This window comes from Alosa sapidissima, chromosome 11 (assembly GCF_018492685.1).
Source record: "Alosa sapidissima isolate fAloSap1 chromosome 11, fAloSap1.pri, whole genome shotgun sequence".
Lineage (NCBI taxonomy): Eukaryota > Metazoa > Chordata > Actinopteri > Clupeiformes > Clupeidae > Alosa > Alosa sapidissima.
The window spans coordinates 27,125,734-27,146,666 of record NC_055967.1 but is presented as its reverse complement, the minus strand read 5'-3'; the positions used below and the strand labels follow the sequence as shown (position 1 = coordinate 27,146,666).

Genomic DNA, 20,933 nt, shown 5'->3' with positions numbered 1-20,933 from the left:
AGCAGACTCAGAAGCTGATTAAATGTTAATTAGGTTTTAATGTTGAAAAACACAAAAATAGGCAGCCAGGCAAAACCACTTGGTAGGCAGAGTCAACTTAGCAGGCAAAAAAGCACAGGCAGCAGTACAGGCAGGACTCAAGCAGATCTCCAGAGTGGCAAAAACAGGCAGAGTTCGGTACACAGGTAGGCCGCAGGCAGTTAAGCAAAGGGGCTAGGCAAGACTCGCGTGTCAGAACAGGCAGAGGTCGGTAACAAAGAGCAAGCAAAGTCCAAGCAAAGGTTTTCAAAAAGGTTCAGGCAAAATCACAAAGTCAAAAAACAGTAAATCCAGCAAGAACATGAGACAACTCAAGAATCCACACTGAAAGACGTGACGATCTGGCAAAGAGTGTTCCACATGGCATGGCTTAAAAGCCATGGCTGACGAGGAGAGTGGCAGCAGGTGTAGCAGAGCAAACATTTTGTGGGCCAAGTCATGGAATATCGAGAGAATTGGGATTGTAGCATGTTTAAATGTATCAAGGCATCTGTCAAAAGCAATATTTTCCATGCAGCATTTGTTGAACAGCCTTTGAGAGCATTTCACTGGGGTTATCAAGTATCAGTACTAATATAGTTTCCATGCATTTTTAAAAGCTGAGGAGGGGAAGCAAAGGCAACAGTAGTTTAATATGAGGTTCTTAATTCTAATCCATCAGGTGCACCAATAAAGAGTGTTGCTTCAGGAATACAGGAGGGAGGGGCATATTTGACTGGCTGTGATGATTTAATTGAGGACTGTACCTTTAAATTAGAGGCATGGAAGTGAACGCATCTTCAGAACCTCTTAGATGTATGTAGGGAAAGCCTCAGTTTCTGCAAGTCATGACCCAAAGACCCTGTTATACTGTATGACCTAATTGATCTACCCAGTGACCCAATTTAAATCTGCTCTCAAATACTCCCATTTCCTACTTGCTCTCCAAGAACTAAAGGATTAGTCTTAGACTGGGCTTGGTGAACACTTCTCTACGTAAGTCTGTATTATAGTGTGTTATAGTGTGTGTATTGAGTCACATACGTATATGCCTAGTCTTTATCTGCCACTGCCAAACAATACGAGTTTGAGTGTCAAAGGAGGGTTGTTGGGTTTGACCTAATCCACAGTTAAGCTTTAGGTAAACCAGGGCCTTTGACAGCATTTAGTTTAGCTCTGACGCAAACTAAGGTTCACCTTTTAATGTGTTAATTAGTGCCTATTGGTTTGTCAGACACGGACTGAAACTGATTCAAGGATTCAGCTGTAAATAGCCGAATCCATTCATTGCAGCGTACAGTAGAGTCGCAGGAGTACAGTGGCAATGAATCTCTCCCCGGCCTGGTTAGAAGCGGACCCTGTCATTAGCATCCTGACACGCTTCATGTCCACACGGGCCACTCAGCCCATGGCCCTGTTGGTCAGGCACGTGGCTGATCAGGTGCTGGGCTGGTTGTTTGGTGTAAGTGGGTCAGTAATGCTGCCCTGTGTGTCTGTGCTTGCATTTCAATCTGTCCTGTGTGTGTGTGTGTGGATGCTGTGCGTGTGTGTAATATGTATAAAGTGCATTTATGGATTGGATGGGATGTGTGCAGAAGCTTGTGACAGTATTCATACAGCTTCTATGTGTGTGTGTGTGTGTGTGTTTTGTGTGGCAGAATATTTTGCCCGTTTGGTGGACAGAAGCCCATTTTGTCGTGTATATTTTTATCCTGATGGCCTTGAGTAGCACTTTAGTGGCCACCTTATCTGCCTGTCCTCTTACAACCTGTTCTCTCGCTGAATAGCACACACACACACACACACACACACACACACACATAGAAGCTGTATGAATACTGTCACAAGCTTCTGCACACATCTACAGTACCTCACCATTGAAACACTTCAGCTGGCCAGGACATTCACACTCTGTCCAGGAGCTCAGTTAGAGTACTTAGTCTGGCTACCCCCTCATATGAATTTGCTCACCAGTTGCCAAAAGCTTTCTCATACACTTCTTGGCTACTGGTTGCACTGGTGTGACCATGTGCTTTAGTTGGAATGTGCAGTGGGAGGTCATAACGCACAGCAAATTAATTTGGTATATTGTATATGATATTGATATTGTATATTTCCCAAATGTTGTTCTCTTAGCGTAGTTCTGAGGTGTGTGAATATTGGATGAAGGTGATACATTGTGGTTGTCTCCAACATTCTCACCTGATAGCACATAGCTTAAGGTGTTCATTTCACAGAAAAGGAAAGGTGATAGATAAGTCTAAGGCTGTGTCCTCCGAAATGGGAAAAAATACTGCCTTTTAAGATATCTAACAGGGGAACGAGGTATCGAGACATGTCCGAATCAAATATTTCTGTAAAATGCTGCCTTCTAAGACTTTTGTTTTGCTGAATTTTGAAGGCAGAGTAGATATCCTTCTAAAACGGAAAGTTCCGGTCCTTGATTATGATTGGCTGAATCGCGTACGATGCCGTTGTAAAATCCAACACAAACATACACCTTGACCGCATTCCGTTCTATATTACGGCGCTATCATAACTTGATACAAAAGATAAAGTAGCTGTGTCTCGACGTTGCTTGGCAACCATTCAGATAGAGGAAATATATTTCTTGGCGGAAGAATGATTATCTATGAATAAATCATAACATTTCTCGTTGCTTTGCCTTTACTTTATGAAACTTTGCCAGGTATTTATAACAACAGTTTTAGAAAAGCAATAAGCCACTCGAGTTCGTATGGTATTCTGACAACGGTGAGACGGAGCTAAAACGGTAACGGTATTTCTGGTATTCTGACCAGTGTTCTGTGTTGCTATCTTGCTAGGCTGTCCGAAAAAAGTTCGTAGCTGGTACCTTGATGCCTGCTATGGCAAGTGACTCATTACAGAGCTGAAGGCACCGAGACAATAGACAGCTGCCTTCTGTTTCGGATAGACCCTAAGTGCACATCTGTGTGTGTGGGCAAAACAGTGCTCATTTGTTTTCTAGTTCCCCTTTACTTTTTCAACATCTTACCCTTTATTCCTCCTCTCTTTTCTCTCTCCCTCTCTCTATATACTGTATATATACATCTCTATCTCCCTGCACCTCCCCCTCTCTCTCTCCCTCCCCACCTCTCTCTCTTTCTCCCTCTCTCCTCATCTCTCCCCATCTCTCTCTCCCTCCCTCTCTCCTCATCTCTCCACCTCTCTCTCTCTCTCTCTCTCTCTCTCTCTTCCTCTCTCTACCTCTCCCTCCCTCTCTCCCCATCTCTCTCTCTCAGTTGGAGGGCCAGTGCAGGGAGCTGAGTAGCGAGCAGCAGGAGACGCGGGTGGAGAACGCCAAGCTGCGCCAGACAAACGAGGAGCTGCAGCAGGAGCTGGACCTCACCGCCCAGGAGCTGTCGCTCGCGCAGGAGCAGCTCGGCCTCCTGCAGGAGCAGGCATCACAGCTACATGAGGAGAGAGAGCTGTGAGTCAGTGTGTGCACAGGCACAGGCACAGACACAGACACAGACACAGACACAGACACAGACACAGGGCTCAGGACACACACTTCTCATCATTTTGGAGCAGGCCTCACAACAACGATGAGACAGGACTGGTTGGGATGTACAGAGCCAGCGCTCCACTGCTTCAGCCTGCTGTCTACACACACACACACACACACACACACACACATTCACACACACACACACTCTCACACACACACACACACACAATCCTCAGAATTTTGGAGCAGGCCTCACAACTGCACGAGGAGAGAGTGCTGTCAGTGTATACCCATATATACACGCACACACACACACACACACACACACACCTACTTCTCAAAACTTTGCGCTGACCATCACACCTGAGGACTCCGCAGGACATGGTAACATCTGTTGTCTTAATGTACTGTATGTGCTGTTCGGTCAGGTGGAAGTGGGTCCAGGTGACGGGCCAGATAACAATACTTGTTTGTGGGAGGCAGGTTGCTGTAGAGTGTTGGCAGAGACTAGCCGAAGGTCAGATGCTGTGGTGCGTTGGCGACTGGTCAGACGCTGTGTGTTCGCCCATGGTTATGCTGTGATTGCATCATTGTGTTTTGTCTTTGTTGTTCCCATAGTGAGATGTACCGAGTCACTGAAGGTCTGCAGAGGGAACGGGCCAGTCTGCTGAAACAGCTAGACCTGCTGAGGTGGGAACACACACTCTAACACACCTCACACACATTCACACATTCTCATTCACACATACACATAAACACATGTAAGGATCCTAATTACCAGGCTGATGATAATCCTTTCAATCATATGTGGACTCTTGTTCAGCTACTAAGTGTGGGCCTGTTGTGGGTCTACTGTCACATGCTTGTCACATATCCATTGGAACAGTTAACTATAGGGACAGGAAATGTAATCAAATGTGTACCTTAGCATGTCTTTATTGATTCACTGTCACTACAACAATGGTCTCAAGTCTCATCAGCAGTACTCCTCATGTGATCAGCTGACCTCCAATCATGTGATCCATATCAATGTAACCAATCACAAACTGGGTAGCCTATTTAAGGGAAGTTGACACATTATTCTGGGAGCCTCTGTAGCCAGAACTCCTACAGCCCAGGTGTGTAGCCATCATCCTCTGAGATGGTATGTTCTCTGATTTGATTTCCTAAATGTTCCTTTAACCTGTTTTCGTAACTTTCATATTATTCATTTAGATGTACTTTCTAAAATGTATTGGATGTAAAATGAATTGTCATGCTCTAATCCGCATAGCCTTTCTATTGTAACCTTTCTATATCAACCCACTATGGATAGCAATGTTACATTGAACCGAAACGTTTCTAATACTGAGCGGAGTCAGATTTATTAGGTTTAACAGGGTTTAGAATCAATTGTTGTATTTCCAACAGCGCGGACAGCTTCACGATTTCCTTCACCACTCTTCAGTTCCCTCATTGGTCCTGAAAAGTGACGTCATTATACACATTACACACACACACACACACACACACACACACACACACACACACACACACACACACACACACACACACACACACACACACAGACACCATATTTCATCTCATTCATTTAAGACCTTCTTGGTGGAGCAGCGGTAACGGCCCAGTCTCGAATCCCAAACAGCCCAGTCTCGAATCCCAAACAGCCCAGTCTCGAATCCCAAACCCGCTGTTGAATCCTGAGTCTGTGTCACTTTGGATAAAAGCATCTGCTACATACCGGTCAACTTTAACTTTCTTTAGCCCGATTCTGGGCTGTCCTTTCAGTTTCTGTTGCCTGTCCAGTTCATGCCTACAGACCACATATGCACACTCAAGCAATCAAGTAGCAATTTTTCATTGATTGCTCAGTCACTGATTCCTTATGCCAAAACAGTCCTGCAGCCCCTGTCCATGGCCAAAATGACCCAACTCGTAAGAGGAACCGTTGGCTTCTTGTGTCCGGGCTCCGAGGCTGCTGCACCAAGCCCTGGTTTCCTCTGTTGAACTTGGGGGGAAAGATTAAACAAGTGTCTATGTAGAGAAAACTTGCTGATGATGTCATATGTTCCACTGAGCATGAGCACGTATTTCTTATCATCTTATCCTCGGAAGGAAACAGAAACACCCGTAGACACACACACACACACACACACACACACACACACACACACACACACACACACACACACACACACAGACATTCACACACAGACTTATCTTTCCCTTTTTATCACTTTTTTCTTTCTCAGGGAAATGAACAAACACCTTCGGGATGAGAGAGATATGTGCTATCAGGTGAGCATGCTGGGAAAGGCCCCAATAGATAGCCTTTACACACACACACACAACGCAGAACTAGGCCAAGAGAGTACATTCAGCTTTTTCCACCATAACAAACAACATACTACAATCTCCACTATAGGCATCCCAGATCACGGCCAGCTACCAAGCCAAATATGATTATTACTAGCTGTCATAGCAAGCATCCTGATGGACATCAACAAGTGAAAGACATTTTTACGTGTATTCATTTCTGCATGTAATCTTTCTTTGTTGTTAGTAAAAGGTCTTTAGCTCCTACTCCCATACAATCAAACATCTTGACACCTCAGAGACAACTGAAAATGTTTACACTCCATGAAGGATCAACGTTGGTTTATCTGTATTCACTGTTACTCAAGCATCCCGTTTGTTTTGTACATCAGTGCTGTGATTTCGGACTGTTAGTGAATACTTTCTGGCTTTGCCTGCTTCCCAGAATCCCAAGAGTTTGTCCTGGAGTCAGAGATCGGCTTCCCTCAGCTCCAGATACTCCGAGCGGCAGGCGTCCTTAAAGAGGTACACATCCGTAGACATGTGCGCACCAGATGGCTGATACTATCTATTAGGTCTACTTGGGGTTCTGCACATTTTTTTCTTTTGCAAATCTAGTGAATTGGTTCACTGCCTTTACAGTCCTGAAGTTTTTTTTTTTTAAATGTATGCTTTTGCCACCAGTTTGCTTAACTCAGAAACTGGAAGGGCCAACATTGAATATAATGAAACATACTGTAGTCAGCCCTTGTCACTGTTTTTGATGTTGTTCATACATTCTGACTGCATAAGAGATATAGTCTCTTAAGGAGCCATATAGATCTTAATGAAATAGTATTCATACCCCAAAGTCATATCATTATACAAGATAAACAGCAATGAGTTATTTCCTAATATACAAGGGTCTGTTTTCGCAGAGTATTTATACCCCATAGTCACATCATTATTCAAGATGAACAGCCATGAGTTATTTCTTAATGTAGCATGAAGACTAATAATGCAACACTCAGGTTGTTCATCTCCAGGTTCATTTCCCCAGAAGGGATTTTTTTCTTGTAAAGGGCTACACAGACCACTATCTGTTGTGTAATTGAATAAAGAACCCTCCTTAAGACTGGCATATTGGAAGAAAACAATGTATTTAGCTAGATGGACTAAAATGGAGCATGCTGCTTTTCCAGGCTGTTGTTGTTGCTCCAGGATGTTATCCTTTTTTGAAGCTTTCTCAGTTCGTATGGTTACCATGCTCGTTGTTTCTTATGTTTTGAATGTGGCACTTTATATTTAAGGCTGCATAATGAATGGGACTACTTATTATGTTGTGACAGACAGTTAGGCATTTCCATAATGACTAGATGTCACTCTCAGATGCTTGGTTTTGTTTCTTTGTTTTTCTGTTTCAAACTTTCTGCTGTGGGTGTTGTATTGTGTAGAATACACCACTCCATTTGATTAGTCTTTTCTCCCACTCTGCAGTCAAGAGGGAAATCAAGCTCAATTTGCCTCACTTGTTCTACTTCTGCCTCTGTTTACCTCTGGAACAAAACACAGTGTTGGTGCAGCTCTCCACTTTCTCCAGTTCTACCAGATGTTATTGAAACTGAAGAAAGAAAGAAAGAAAGAAAGAAAGAAAGAAAGATGTTTGTCCAGTGCAGTATGAGCAAGCCCATGTTACCCATATGATCCTCTGTGGTCTGACTTGCAGTGATACAGAGGAAGAGGAAGTCCCGCCCCACTCTAAGAGGAAGAGCATGATGGGATTGAATGGCCACAACGCACTCCCTGGGCAGGAGAACCTGCCCCTCAGCATTGCTCCGCACAAACACCTGCAGCGCATCATCTCCATAGAGGAGGACCACCTGCCTGACCTCCTGCAGGAGGAGCCCAGGACTCAGCTCCGGCATTGGAGCGAGGAGGAAGGGGTAGGACACATACAGGCATGCACACATGCACATATGCATGCGCACACACACACACACACACGCATGCGCACACACACACACACACACACAAACATGCATGCATGCACACACGCACACACACACACACACACACACACACACACACACACACACACACACACATTAGAGTTCGACCACAGGACAGTTTTGATCCTTATCGATACATATCGTTATCGGTCTTTTTTTGCTAGTATGTCTGCCTAGTACATTAGAATTGGGACTTATTCTTAAACTGTTATGTCATGCCTGGACACTATAGCCTGTCTTATTCAAACAGTATTTTACCAGTATTCATTTATTTGCCCATATGGACAGTTCTTCCTACATTAAAGTTTAAGAATGAGTGACTAACTCTTGAAAAGTATTTGCAAGCATTCCTTTTGATATACGTTTGTTAATTACCATCCCACTAACCAAACAGCTACATACCGGTAAATCAAAATCAGCCCAGATGGTGAACCAAATATCAGTTATTGGCCAATAGACTACTGAAGCCATGACCTACAGTAGCGTTGTCAAGGCAGCAATGGTCGCTGGACCTAAACAAACCAGTCTAACCATAGAGGTGACCATGATGGTGGCTTTCTTAGTATTTTTATATTTTTACAACATTTCTAAGACGTTACATTTTTTTTATACTGTAGGAATCATATACTACAACACATATTCATACCAACATGATCAAATTTGCGACTACAGAGTTTTGTTTTAGCATGGGTTTCCTCAGTAAAAGTTTTTTATTTTTGAGGCAAAAAACGTCACTCTTAACATCCACCAATCTTTGATAAGACGTAAAATATCCACTGGTCACTGGAATTGTGTTTCTTTCTATTACACCTACCAGGGAATCTGTATTATGTGGCTAAGCTGCTGCCTAGCAGGTAAAACACATTTAAATGGCTATAGCCTAGCCTACATTTAAAACAATTTATTAGCGAGAAATGATGGCACATGTCTACATTCTATTGAAGCCACTTCAAAAGTTTGTTTAGATTCAGATGGAAACGGAATGTCACACTTCGGTACTCTATATAGAGCCATTAGAAGCATCCACATGTCTGTGGCTCCTGAGCACACATGCCTTTTCTCCGCAGGATTTGGAGGAGGGCATTGACCTGCAGATGAGTAACATCTACCCACCCAGGTCCAGCACCCCCAGCTCTGAGAACCGTCGCTCTGACACCCCCATATCCCCCCGCCACCAGCCCATCGGCAAGGAAACCGCAAGCAGCGTAAGTGGACATCTTGGGTACCTAAGGGGGTCCTAAGGGGGTTGTTTGTTTTTTTTCTTTTTAATCCTGGATTCCTTTTTCTTTTTTTGTTTTGTTTGTTTTTCTCTTTCATTTATCCAGACAAGTGCAAGAGAGACAGCTCTAAGCACTTGGACTTTCAGGTTGTCAAAACTACAGTTAACTACAGTCAACTACTGTCAATTACAGTCAACTACAGTCAAGTACAGCTTCAGCTGTTGATTCTGCTTCATCCTCTGAATGTACTCCTCGCAAAAACAGCTTAGAAACAGTTTAAATAATAAGTCTGATTTCGGTCTGAAGCAGAAAATTGCTGTGTCTCCATCAGGGAGTTCCTCGGAGAAGGATTGAGAAAGCACAGAGACGGTTGATTTCATCAGTCCATAGATGTGTACACACACACACACACACAGAACACTGATGCTCTCTTCAGACAGGGGGAAATTACAGGGGTGTTTTTGCTAAGCTAAAAATGGCCAACACAGGTGTATTTGTCTTGTTTCTTTGTGCTGAGTAATTTTCACTGAAGTGGCCAGTCGAGATGCCATGTTCTCACAAGACTTATATTCCAGAATGTCAGCAGTTGTTACTGGTATCAGTCAATCATCCAAAATGCTAATCCTGCGTGAATAGAACTCTTTGTTCCATGACATTGAGGTCTCCATCCTCGCCTGTCCATTGTGTGGGTGGGCACACAGGAGTCCCTGCACTTGGAGGCCCACTGTTCATTTTCTTTCATTATGACTCTCTAAGCCTCTCAAAGCCTCTCATTACTGGGTAGTTATCTTCTGTGAGTTCAGACACCACTCTCTACCTACCTGAGGCCACTGTGTGCAGAAGGGGGAGATGCTGTGTCTATGAACAGAGTGGGCTGTTAGGCTATTCAGTTATTTTGACATCCATGATGATCCACAGATGGGGCTTGAATTTACATTCACAAGAGGGGCATGTTACGGTTTCAGTAACGACTGCTGTCTATATGCTCTCTCTCTGTCTCTATCTCTCTCTCTCTCTCTCACTTACTCTCTGTCTGTCTCTGTCTGTCACTCTGTCTCTCTCTCTCTCTCTCTCTCTCTCTCTCTCTCTCTCTCTCTCTCTCTCTCTCTCTCAGGTTGAAGGGACGCCCTCTGCTGCTCCAGACCGTCTCTTTAAGATCGTTCTGGTGGGAAACTCAAGTGTGGGGAAAACGTCCCTGCTGCGCCGCTTTTGCAACGACAGCTTTCACCCCGGCACCTCAGCCACAGTAGGTGTGTGATCATTCAATACTCTCTCATTTAGCTGAGATGCATGTGAATATCAGCATGATGTCCATGCCCCCTGAGAAAAAATGTAACAAGGTCAGAATCATCAGCAGATATGAACAGTTCTGATATGTCTTGCTGATTAGGTCTCTGGGAAGCCAACCTGGCTGTCTAATGTTTTAATGATGCTTGATAGATAAATGGGACATATTTTACTTCTAGCCTAAGTTGAAATGCTTTCTTTATTTTTCATGTGTGAAGGTCATTAGTCAAAAGACGGACTAGGTCAGGGATTCCCAAACTGTGGTACGTGTACCACCGCTGGTACACAAGCTTCCACTAGGGGGTATGCGAGATGAAATGGTCAACGTCGGAAAGGTGTTTAAAAAATGTTTTTTGTTCAAATCTTAAGCCTATGTTCTCTTTTTTCTTTGTGTTTCCTAATGTTGTTCTCCACACTGGTCCACAGGGTCTCTTTCATGGGGGACAAGGGGTTAATCCGTGACAGTCTCAGTATTTAATTGTTTGCCGTCACTGAGCATAATACTAAGTTATTTCAACTATTTTCATGCTTTATCATCACTAAATTCTCCCTGATCTACATTCCAGACTTCTGAATACAATGTCCAAAATGGTGCATTATGAAGAATAAAATTAATATTATGAAGCTTCATAGTCAAAAAATGTATTTCATTAAAAGAAAGAACAAATATGTATCTTTATCTGGTATAAATCCCGTTTGGATCATCAAGTGCCCACATGGTCATTTGGGGGTCCAAATATGGGGTTCCAAGAGTCACCTCTGCCGGAGAGGGTTTTTGGACCCCCATAAAACCCCCACCAGTGATACCATACCCTTCAAATTCATTTTGGCAAGAGCAGGGTTCCCACATATAACAAATAATCCTGTTTAGAATAAATATGATCATTAATTGTGGTGCTAGGGCCACCCAAACAGTGAAAAATCACACATGCCGTCAACATTTTTTAGGACTTTGGTGACCCACCTCTCACCCAAACAGTAAGGAATGTTGATTCTGCCTCCAGAATTGTGTAGTACAGGCTACAATGAACTACCACACCAGTTCCCAGCCCTCTACCACTATTAGAACAGACGTTATGGGCTTCCAAAAATGGCAGAAGATGAAATGTGAAATTCCAATGTGTCAATTAGGGCCGTGGCACCCGAAATTCAAATGGACGCCACAGGCAAACCGTTTGAGATATTGACCTGAAACTTCAGATTCCTTTGTTTGGTAACATAAGGCATATATTCACCGCTTTTCAGCAAAATCTGGGAGGTGTCATGTACATGATACCCCGATATTGGCTGTTTTCACATGGAATGACCCATTGATAGAAATTCAATATCATGCATCCCTACAATCCTTGGCTCACACTGGAGTGTGTTGTAATGTACTCTCTGTGTGTGTGTGTGTGTGTGTGTGTGTGTGTGTGGTGGAGAGAGGAATGACGCAGGAAAAGCAGACTGTAAAGAGATGATGAGTGTGTTTGTGGTTTGTGTTTGTGTGTGAGTGAGAGAGTTTAAATGCTGATATTTGTAAACTATGAAGAACCACTGGGGGCTACTGGTTGTTACTTCTTATTGTTAATGCCGAGTTGTTTGCAGAATGGTTTAGTTTTCCGCAACATCACCAACACTTCTACCACCTTCTCCACTTCATCTGAATTTCTGTCCTGCTCTACTGTATTTTCGCAAAAAATTACCTTCTCAGACAGTATGTGAGTGTTTGCAAACGTTCGCCAAAAACGGCAGAAACCTGTTTGCAAACGTTTGCAAATGTTCGCCTATGTTTGCAAATGTTGAACACACCTCTGGCCTTGTGAAAGCTGTGAAAGGAAGAGCAGTTGTGCTGTGTTGTGTGTTGTGTAAGAGTGTGCTGTTAACATGCTGCTTACTGGTGTGTCTGAGTGAGTGTGTGAGTGTATGAGTGAACTTCCAAACCACGCCAAGCCAAAGCTACAAGAAACCATGATGCACACAATTTAAAAAAAAATCCAAAACAAAAAAAAGATTTGTAACATACAATACACAGAAACTCAAACAATTACTATGACGGTACAATAGACATATACAAATAAAATGTGTGCAAGGTCTGTTTATTATAATAATATTATTAATAATAATAATGATTTAATAATAATAATACAAAAATGTATATCTCTTTAAATGCAATTTAAACAAGACCACACACAAGAACAGTTTGATTTTGGACTGGTTTCACTCAGTGGGTTGCATATTTTGACCATCCAAATAAGAACTCCTGACACTTATTCATATTCAGTCTTCTAATGTGTGTAAAAATGTAATTCGCTAGAGGGGGTGGATTAACTCTCAACATGCATAAAGTATAATGCAATTAAAATGGATGGAGTTTATTAACATGGATTTGCATCTGTTGCATCTCTACCAACAGTGCATGTTTCCCTGACGACGCAACATTTTCATCCCACAGCTGATCATAGCTCTTCCCTTGATTTAGAGATTGTCTATTTTTCATTTGCATGACACAGTGGACAAAGCAGGTGTGCATGTTCTTTAGCTGAATTTCATAAATGTGCATAGAATATGTGAATGAGCTGAATGGATGCCCAGCTACTGAGAGTTTCATTCTGAGAGTGGCCGTGTACACTTTAGAAAGAAAATAAAGCTCAGCAGTATTGTTCTACCGTTTCCTTCTGCTAGGGCATGATTAACTAAGGTCCCTTTCACCAAATGGCAGAGGCTTCTCAGAGCCACTGGCCTCACTGAAAATAGCCACATCACAGACTCATCCCTGCCTGCTTCTGAAGTCCGACAGCCTTTAAAGGTCTTTCCAGAGGTTGCTCTCCAGCATGTGGGCTCACTCAGTCAGCGACTGACCATCAATCAATGGTGCCAGCTCTTTCATCTTGACACAGCAGAGCCCTTTTTCCGGTTTATTCTGCAGAGATATGAATGCCACATTGATTTTGTTATGACTGGGTGGAAACCAGGAGCATGTGGGCAGCAAAGCGTGATATGAGTGCTTTGCTTACTGACCTTACTGTCTCTTCTTTCTGACCAGACTCGATTTCTTTGTTGAGTTGTTTATGATCAAACTGGTAATTTCGCTCAATAATGAATTTAAGCAAAAGCCACCAATTATTACTGAACCGTAACTCTGGGGTTTAGATACCGGATCATTACATTAAGTCAGGACGAGGAGAACACTGAGGAGCGATTTTACAGCTTTTAATTTATTTGCTTTTTATCCTTTTCATCCTCTATCCTTGCAATGAGGAGGCAGTGGTCCAGAGAGTTTACGATGTCTTTGAGATGGTTCCAGTGAGGAGACAGTGGTCCAGAAAGTGGACAACTGTCTCTGAGACGGTTCCAGGAATGCACCCTCTCCTAGCTTAATTTTAAAGTCTCCTTGAACTCGTCCTGCTCTAACAACTCCGATTTAGCTTTGCATTGCATGACTACCTTTTCGAACAGTGTCTTTGTGAGAATGGATGGATGTGTGGCCTTCATTACCGTTCTGAGAGTAGCGAAGTCTTAGCATTTTTGCTATTCCTAATTACGATGTTATCATTAGGAACTGGATAAGATGAGATGTCTAGTTCCGTGCATACAGTATGTGTGACAGATTTGTGACCAGTTACGGCCCTCTGTGTGTGTGTGTGTGTGTGTGTGTGTGTGTTGTGTAGGTATTGACTACAGTGTGAAGACCATTACTGTGGATGGCAGCCAGGTGGCGCTGCAGATGTGGGACACAGCGGGCCAGGAGAGGTGGGTCTGGAGTCGCTTACCCAATATCAACGTTGAAAGCCTAGAAATCAGAGCCTGTGCTGTTTAAACCAGCCTCCCCATATCTCTTCCTGTGCTGTTTAAACCAGCCTCCCCATATCTTTTCCTGTGCTGTTTAAACCAGCCTCCCCATATCTCTTCCTGGTACCTTCATAGTCTTTAGTGCAGTCACTGTGCACAATGTTTGCAACATGATTGTGCATTTCATTTATAAAAAAAAAAAGAACTATGAATTATGCATGTGAAATGTGATTGTTCAGTGAGCTGCATGTTTTCGTTCAGATAGCCATGGCTGTTCTTTGAAATCTCTCCCACCTGTCCTCAGGTATCGCAGCATCACCAAACAGTTTTTCCGCAAGGCGGACGGAGTGGTGGTCATGTATGACATCACAGCCCAGCAGACGTTCACTGCAGTGCGACAGTGGTTGACCAGTGTGCAGGTGTGGCATGTCGATACATTTTTTTTGGTGGGGCGTATGATGAGCAAACAAAAATAAAAAACAATAGAAAACACAATTTAATGTTTGTTGTATAAAAGCAATATGGCACTCACAATCCTGGGGTTGGTAAAGAATGTACCTGCGTCTGTGCTTACCTGCTGCGTCTCTCATGTGTCCTTCCCAACGCCACTCTCACTTGTGCCATATTGCTCACATATTTATTGCCCCTAAAGTTGTTAAAGTTTGAAGTCATTTTTTCATGGTAACATTTTCTTGATCTTGTAGAGTTGTAGATGACCCTGTATTCAGGCTTTAGGGAATGTACTACTTTTATAAAAACAGCATGTGTATGAAGAAATATGTTTTTTTTTTCCAGTGTAACACTTTTAATAACGGTGGTGGTATTGTTTCCCCACTCATTTAATTGCACTAGATTGCTAAGGTAATGAGTTATCACGTCATGCATTGAAACTGCCAAAGTAAAGACAAATATCCTCAGTTCAGCTCTCTGACTCACTGTGTGTGCATGTGCGTGTGTGTGTGTGTGTGTGTGTGTATCTTGCTGTTGTCTTTATAGGAGGGGGCAGGTGAGGACATTCCCATCATGCTCTTGGCTAATAAAACTGACCTGGAAGGGAAGAGAGAGGTGCAGGGCCGCATGGGCGAGTCATTAGCCAAGGTGAGGAAGGGGTATGGGACTGTGTGTGTGTGTGTGTGTGTGTTAGGGACAATGGCCACTAAGTTAGTGTCATGAGCCAGTTTAATAAATGTGTGGACTTGATTTAGAGCTTCTATAAGGCTGTGTGGAAAGAAATGAAGGAGCAATGAATCACTAAAAATTAGTAAGTATATCTTTTCCCTCTATTTTGTCTGGTCATTAGGTGGTCAAATGCATCCACCAGCATTCAAATGACAGACCAGCAGCATCTTACTTTTCCTCTCTTGTTTGTTGGTGTCTGAGGCCATCACTGACCATGTTCTCTTCCTGTTCCAGGAGCTGCAGCTCATTTTCTATGAATGCAGTGCTTACTCTGGTCACAGTGTGACTGAGGCCATGGTCCACTTAGCACGGTAGGATGACCCAAAGCAATGTGTGAAAATGACACATCAAGACACATTTAACATTCTGGTCTTTCAGGGATATTAAACTTAAGTAATTACATTCACTGAATTTCTAAAGGTTCAATTAAACACCTTGACACAGTCCACTGTTGAATGTTGCATGTTGACAACCTCATTAGAGGTCAGAAAGCGTAAGACTGACCTGTAGTGTCTGTTGCCCTTGGCCAGCCTTCTGAAGGAGCAGGAGGACAGGGAGAAGGAGAAGACCGTGGAGCTGCAGGGGAGCCCCGCAAAGAAGAGGTCCTGCTGCTAGCGCTCCTCCAGCAAGTAGCCTACAGCCCAGCACCCCCAAAGGCCCCCCCCCCGCAAGCACACTCACACAACCACCACGTCCACCTGGCCCTGCAAACTAGAACGTCCCCCACTGTGGTCAGCGTTCGCTGTTCTGTGTACGGAGAACGTGAACTAGGCTAGGAAGTGACAAGGCTTTTAAGTGGACCTGGCCCATATCTGGTGATCTGACGTGACCGAAGCTGTTCCAGAATCAGTTTGGGTCTAGGCTAGAGACCTGTGGGCACATGGTGTTGATGGTTGTGTAGACGTTTGGGGTATACTCTCTTTTCACCTATTTACATGGACACGATTGAAATTATTTAATGTGGTCACAAACAGTACAGACCTCTTCTTTTGGATTTCAAATTGCCATTTGCTCGGCTGCAGTTGGTAGTTGTGAACTCAGTGTAGTTCCGGTATAACCAGCTAACAGGAGCAGATGGGAAAGGTTTTGTTTTCTCAAACAAAAAACACAAACAAAAAGTAATTACAGCACATAACCCTCTTAACTTATATGTTACGCTAAATGCCTCTCAAGTTTTATCTTTTTCTTTGTGTTTATAAATGTAAAAAAATATTTTTAGAAATTTGTGAAAAACATGTTAACACTTAAGCAGTACCCAGACACATACACAAACACACGCACACACACACACACACACACACACACACACACACACACACACACATATATATATATATATACACGCACACACACAAACACATGCTAAAGACACAAACGGTACATGTGTGGCTTTCAACAGCTCATCCCTACAAATGATCCACTCTGGGCTTATTTCCCTAATCCTTATTACATTTTATAACTGAGACGCTCCTCTAATAATAAGACTTGTCTGTGTAATTGATGCCTAATGTGGATTTAAATGATGTTTGCTGGAGCGCACTGCACCGAGGAGACCCAGAGATGAAGAATGTGTTTGTCTGCGTGTGTCTGTCACGACTTGAGACACGCAGACAAACAGTTGTGTTCATTTTGAGAATTGTTGTGGGCTTTTAACACACAGTCTGATCACGCAGTTGGTTGCCTTTGTCTTACAATGTGCTCACAATGTGTCAGCGGGAACAATATGGTGTAACACTTTCAGTAAGTTGTAAACACGCAAGCACCAAAGTGTCAAAGTATTAAATGTGATCTTTGGTGAGTTTTTATTTAATATTCCAAAGTTGTATACTGGCCAAAAAGCACGAGGGGTTCGAGTTAAAGTCAGAAAGTTAAAACTCTGTAGAGTCTGGTACGGAAGGCTAGTAATAAAGTCTCATGGGAAAGCCCTTGATGATTTGTATGGGTTTTATGAAGGATACTTAGGAAGAAGCTTTAAGATAACACGTCTCGTTTGTACGTGTATGTGGGGTGTGTGGGTGATACTTCAGAGTAGTGATTACATTACCTACTCCGTGTGTGTGTGTGGGGGGGGGGATGAGACTTCATAGTGACTACATTACCAGCTCCTTGTCAGACAGAGAAACAACTTCCTAAACTGTAAGGCCTGTTTATTTATTCATTTTGTTTGTTTGTTTGTTTGTTTGTGTAACAGTAGCTAAGCGGCATTCCTTAATGGATTCTCTCTGTCATCCACAGTGAGTGGTGTGTTGTCGTGTATTCTGATGTACACCTAGTACTACCTTAGCTCCCCAGATTGCTGCAGATTCAGACAGATTTGTTCTGACAACAGTCAGTCCTGGTGGTGGCAGGTGTCGGGGTGTAAATGTAATGTTTGTGTGCGCTGTAAAAAACGGTTAGCGCACTCAGTGCACTGTACAGTAGGTCAGTCAAGTTATCTTTGTTGCTTTGAGTTATGTCCATGTGTAGTTTTGAGTTTATAGAGTGCTAATATTTTTTCAGTGAGCGCTGAACACTGTGTATTTGCACTTTGGCCACATTAAACAAATTCATCTCTCACTTTATGTAAATGGGCTTTGTGTAATATTACTGTGCACATGAATGTAGTTGTAGGAAATGTAAATAAATAATGTTATTGTATGGTTTTAATTGTTGAAATTAAAATTGAATAAAAAAATAAATAAAGGATAAGAGTAATTTCCAGTTATGTATCTATCTGTCAATTGTTTTAGCCTAAAAAAAAGACTGTGTGAACTAGTTGACTATCCTAGAGAGTGGGCCGGAGTGGATGTTGGTGTTTGTAGGTTTGGCATTGCTGTCATACTGTACTTCTCATAAAGATCATTGTGATGCCAAGCCTCCAATATGATTGGGATGGTACAGTATGAATCTGGCTGGAGGCCATCCTTGGTGTTCGTGGACAATCAAAAAATAAGGGGCCTTTCCCCTTGACAATACTTCCTGGAGGGTGACATTGCTGAACATAGCCTATCTCACTTGAGTTCCTCAAGACAAACATCTGGCCACAGAATGCTTCCTAATATATACTTGTGTTTATTGCAATTGATGTTATTAAGTTGATGGGTGCTATACTATATAGATAGATACACTTTATTCATCCCTAAAGGGAAATTACACTGATAACACTTGTGCAAGCTCTCAGTGTGTGACCGACTCATCAGAGGAAGAGGAAGTGTTTCTGGCCTTCAGCAATAAACACTTGGACATGGCCTATAAAATGTAATTTCAGACAGGAAGTATTGCTGGCCCACACAATGTCAACATCAGAGACATTTTTAGGTTGGGGCAAAAAAAAAAAGAAAAAGAAAACTGGATGACCAGTAGCTGTGGGGTTTTATGAGGACGAATGGATTCAGGGGCACAGGGACAATGACACGCGGAGCTCAAATTATACACACAAGTTCTATTTATTTGTGACTTAATTATAGCAATATGACTTCTCTTTTGCAATTGTGTTGATCTGCTATACTTAGAAGTTAAAAAAGTTACACCATATCATTGCATTGTAATTTCCCAAAAATCAGATTAGGTCATTCTTCCATAAAGATTTGTTTTTATTTGTTTTTATTTGTTTGGTAGTGCATCATTTACTATGTGTAGGCTTTGTGGACACTGACTTGTACACAAGTGCATGTGCATGTGATATTTCCTTCCACAAGGTTGTGCTGTAATGCAGGTCTGCATTGACCATGAAATGAACTTGGGTAACCTCAGATGTCTTAAAGAAAAAGCAGGCAGACCAGGGTCCCTATACATTTTCCATTTCAAAATTCCATACTTTCTCCATACTCAAATTTCCAAACTTCTCGGTAGATTTTTCTGACCATATTCTCGACATTGCGGCCACATCTGGTTTGGGATAACTCGGTGAAAACAAAGGTATGGACAACTGAAGTGAATTAAAAAATTACACTAATATTCGTCCATTTAGCTGGGTCATTTTTAGTTGTATCTTAGTTGCATCTTGACGATGGGGACTGACAGTTAAGCTACACAACAGTAGGAAAGGTTCATTATGACCTGAGTGAAATTATTAGTACTGCAAATGCAATAGTCTGGAAACACAAATATTTCTCCATACCCTTGTTTCTTTTTTCCATACTTATCCAGACCTGGAAATTACTAAAATAAAATTCCATACTTTTCCAGGTTTTCCATACTGCGTAGGAACCCTGGCAGACTGACAGAGTGAAGTAGATGGGCAAGTAAAATAGTCCTCTTGTGACCTCCAGTGGACATGGGTAGAAAGAACAAATAAACATCACCAGTGCCTTCCAGAGTTTAATGCTTGATATTCATTTTGGCCACACATTCTTATCTTTTATTAATTTCAACAACCTTTAAAGCCCAAGCTCCCCAAAAAATTAGGAAAAAAATGTGATTTACAATCTCTTGAAAACCTAATGATTTATAATGTTAGTCCAACAAAATCTAAAAGCAGTCATACTTAACATTTATTTGGCATGCTCTTCAAATAAATCTTACGCTCATAAATTCAAATACTTTTTAACGGTAAAAGGCAAAATGTCAATTTATGTAAAAGCAACCTGATAGCGGCAAGTGACCTCAACCATGAAATAACAAATCAACAATAATCTTAAAAACATTAAAATGCTTCACTAATACAGCAAACCTCAGCACTAAAGGACAGTCTCAGGACTGTGCCTATTCAAACAAAACTTGGGTCTGTTTTGCCAGTGAATACAATGTTTTTGGTAAAGAGAGTATATGTCTGTGTGTACATAATCAGCTTGTCACTACGTCTGTGTGTGTACATGTGCATGTGTGTGTCTGTGTGTGTGTGTGTGTGTATGTATGAGAGTGTGTGTGCAGTGCAGTATTCATAAAGCATGACATGTCATCCTGAGGCTGGAGAGCACCTCTCTAAGCCATCACCTTGGCGACGACTGCGTTAAGGGCACAGGTGAAGACAGGAGCGCGAGCGTATGCCCACGCAGAACCACAGGTGGACACACAAGAGGGATCAGCGTGGGAGAACATGCTGCCGACGCAGAACCACAGGTGGACACTGAAGCGTAAGCAGCAGTGGACGCCCACGCAGACCCACAGGCGAGGCCGACCGCGTGCTGATGATGGCCAGGACGAGGCAGACCACGCACTGATGATGGCCAGCTTCACTGACATTGCGTGACAATGAACTGTCTACAAATCAAAACTAAACCTGGATCAGAATGTCCCGGCCTCACAGATCTCATAACGCACAGCTTTCAGCAGCAGCTGGACTTTGGACCCACAATGGCTGCCTTGCACTACTCCACTTGCACTACTCCACTTGTACACTTGCACACTTTGCAACTTGTTGTTGTCCTGTTGTCCTGCAAACACTTCTGAACACACTTCTGCTGCTCTTACATAACTTGCACCACTATGCCACTTGCATACTTAGGTCAAACAGAACTACCTCAGCCATTTATTGGCTTGACTTTTGCACTATTATATTGACTGTTTACTGTATGCACAATTGCACGATTTCAACCCAAATTTTGCTGCTCTCATTTCTTCATTGTATGTGCCTTCTTATTTAGTTTTTATATTGTTTACTTGAATGTTATGTTTGTCTGTGGACCTAATTGGTAAATATGTCTTGTCTCCACCATGGGATAGTGGGAAACGCAATTTCGATCTCTTTGTATGTCTTGACAT

The 20,933-nt window shown here is 42.6% G+C and overlaps 2 protein-coding genes and 1 long non-coding RNA gene across 7 annotated transcripts in view; 2 read left to right on the top strand and 1 right to left on the bottom strand.

Moving 5' to 3' along the window:
* The window catches only part of cracr2aa (calcium release activated channel regulator 2Aa), a 31,774-nt gene extending 13,967 nt beyond the window's left edge, over positions 1-17,807 (top strand). For all 4 annotated transcript variants that reach the window (XM_042111407.1, XM_042111404.1, XM_042111406.1 and 1 more), the window contains 12 exons: positions 3,282-3,469; positions 4,109-4,180; positions 5,743-5,788; positions 6,252-6,331; positions 7,512-7,728; positions 8,862-8,999; positions 10,129-10,264; positions 13,952-14,033; positions 14,377-14,491; positions 15,069-15,170; positions 15,486-15,562; positions 15,782-17,807. In XM_042111407.1, the coding sequence (XP_041967341.1) occupies positions 3,282-3,469; positions 4,109-4,180; positions 5,743-5,788; positions 6,252-6,331; positions 7,512-7,728; positions 8,862-8,999; positions 10,129-10,264; positions 13,952-14,033; positions 14,377-14,491; positions 15,069-15,170; positions 15,486-15,562; positions 15,782-15,866 (1,338 nt within the window). In that variant the 3' untranslated portion in view covers positions 15,867-17,807. The remainder of the gene's footprint in view (positions 1-3,281; positions 3,470-4,108; positions 4,181-5,742; positions 5,789-6,251; positions 6,332-7,511; positions 7,729-8,861; positions 9,000-10,128; positions 10,265-13,951; positions 14,034-14,376; positions 14,492-15,068; positions 15,171-15,485; positions 15,563-15,781) is intronic.
* LOC121724678 (protein arginine N-methyltransferase 8-B) overlaps positions 3,789-20,933 on the bottom strand; it is a 45,266-nt gene continuing 28,121 nt past the window's right edge. The window contains exon 11 of one of the 2 annotated variants that reach the window (XR_006035255.1): positions 3,789-3,820. The gene's annotated coding sequence lies outside the window, so the exon portion shown is untranslated. The remainder of the gene's footprint in view (positions 3,821-20,933) is intronic. The other variant, XR_006035256.1, reaches the window with a different exon arrangement.
* LOC121724697 lies at positions 11,568-12,266 on the top strand. The gene is made up of 2 exons (XR_006035266.1): positions 11,568-12,141; positions 12,234-12,266. It is a non-coding gene; the product is annotated as an uncharacterized LOC121724697 (long non-coding RNA).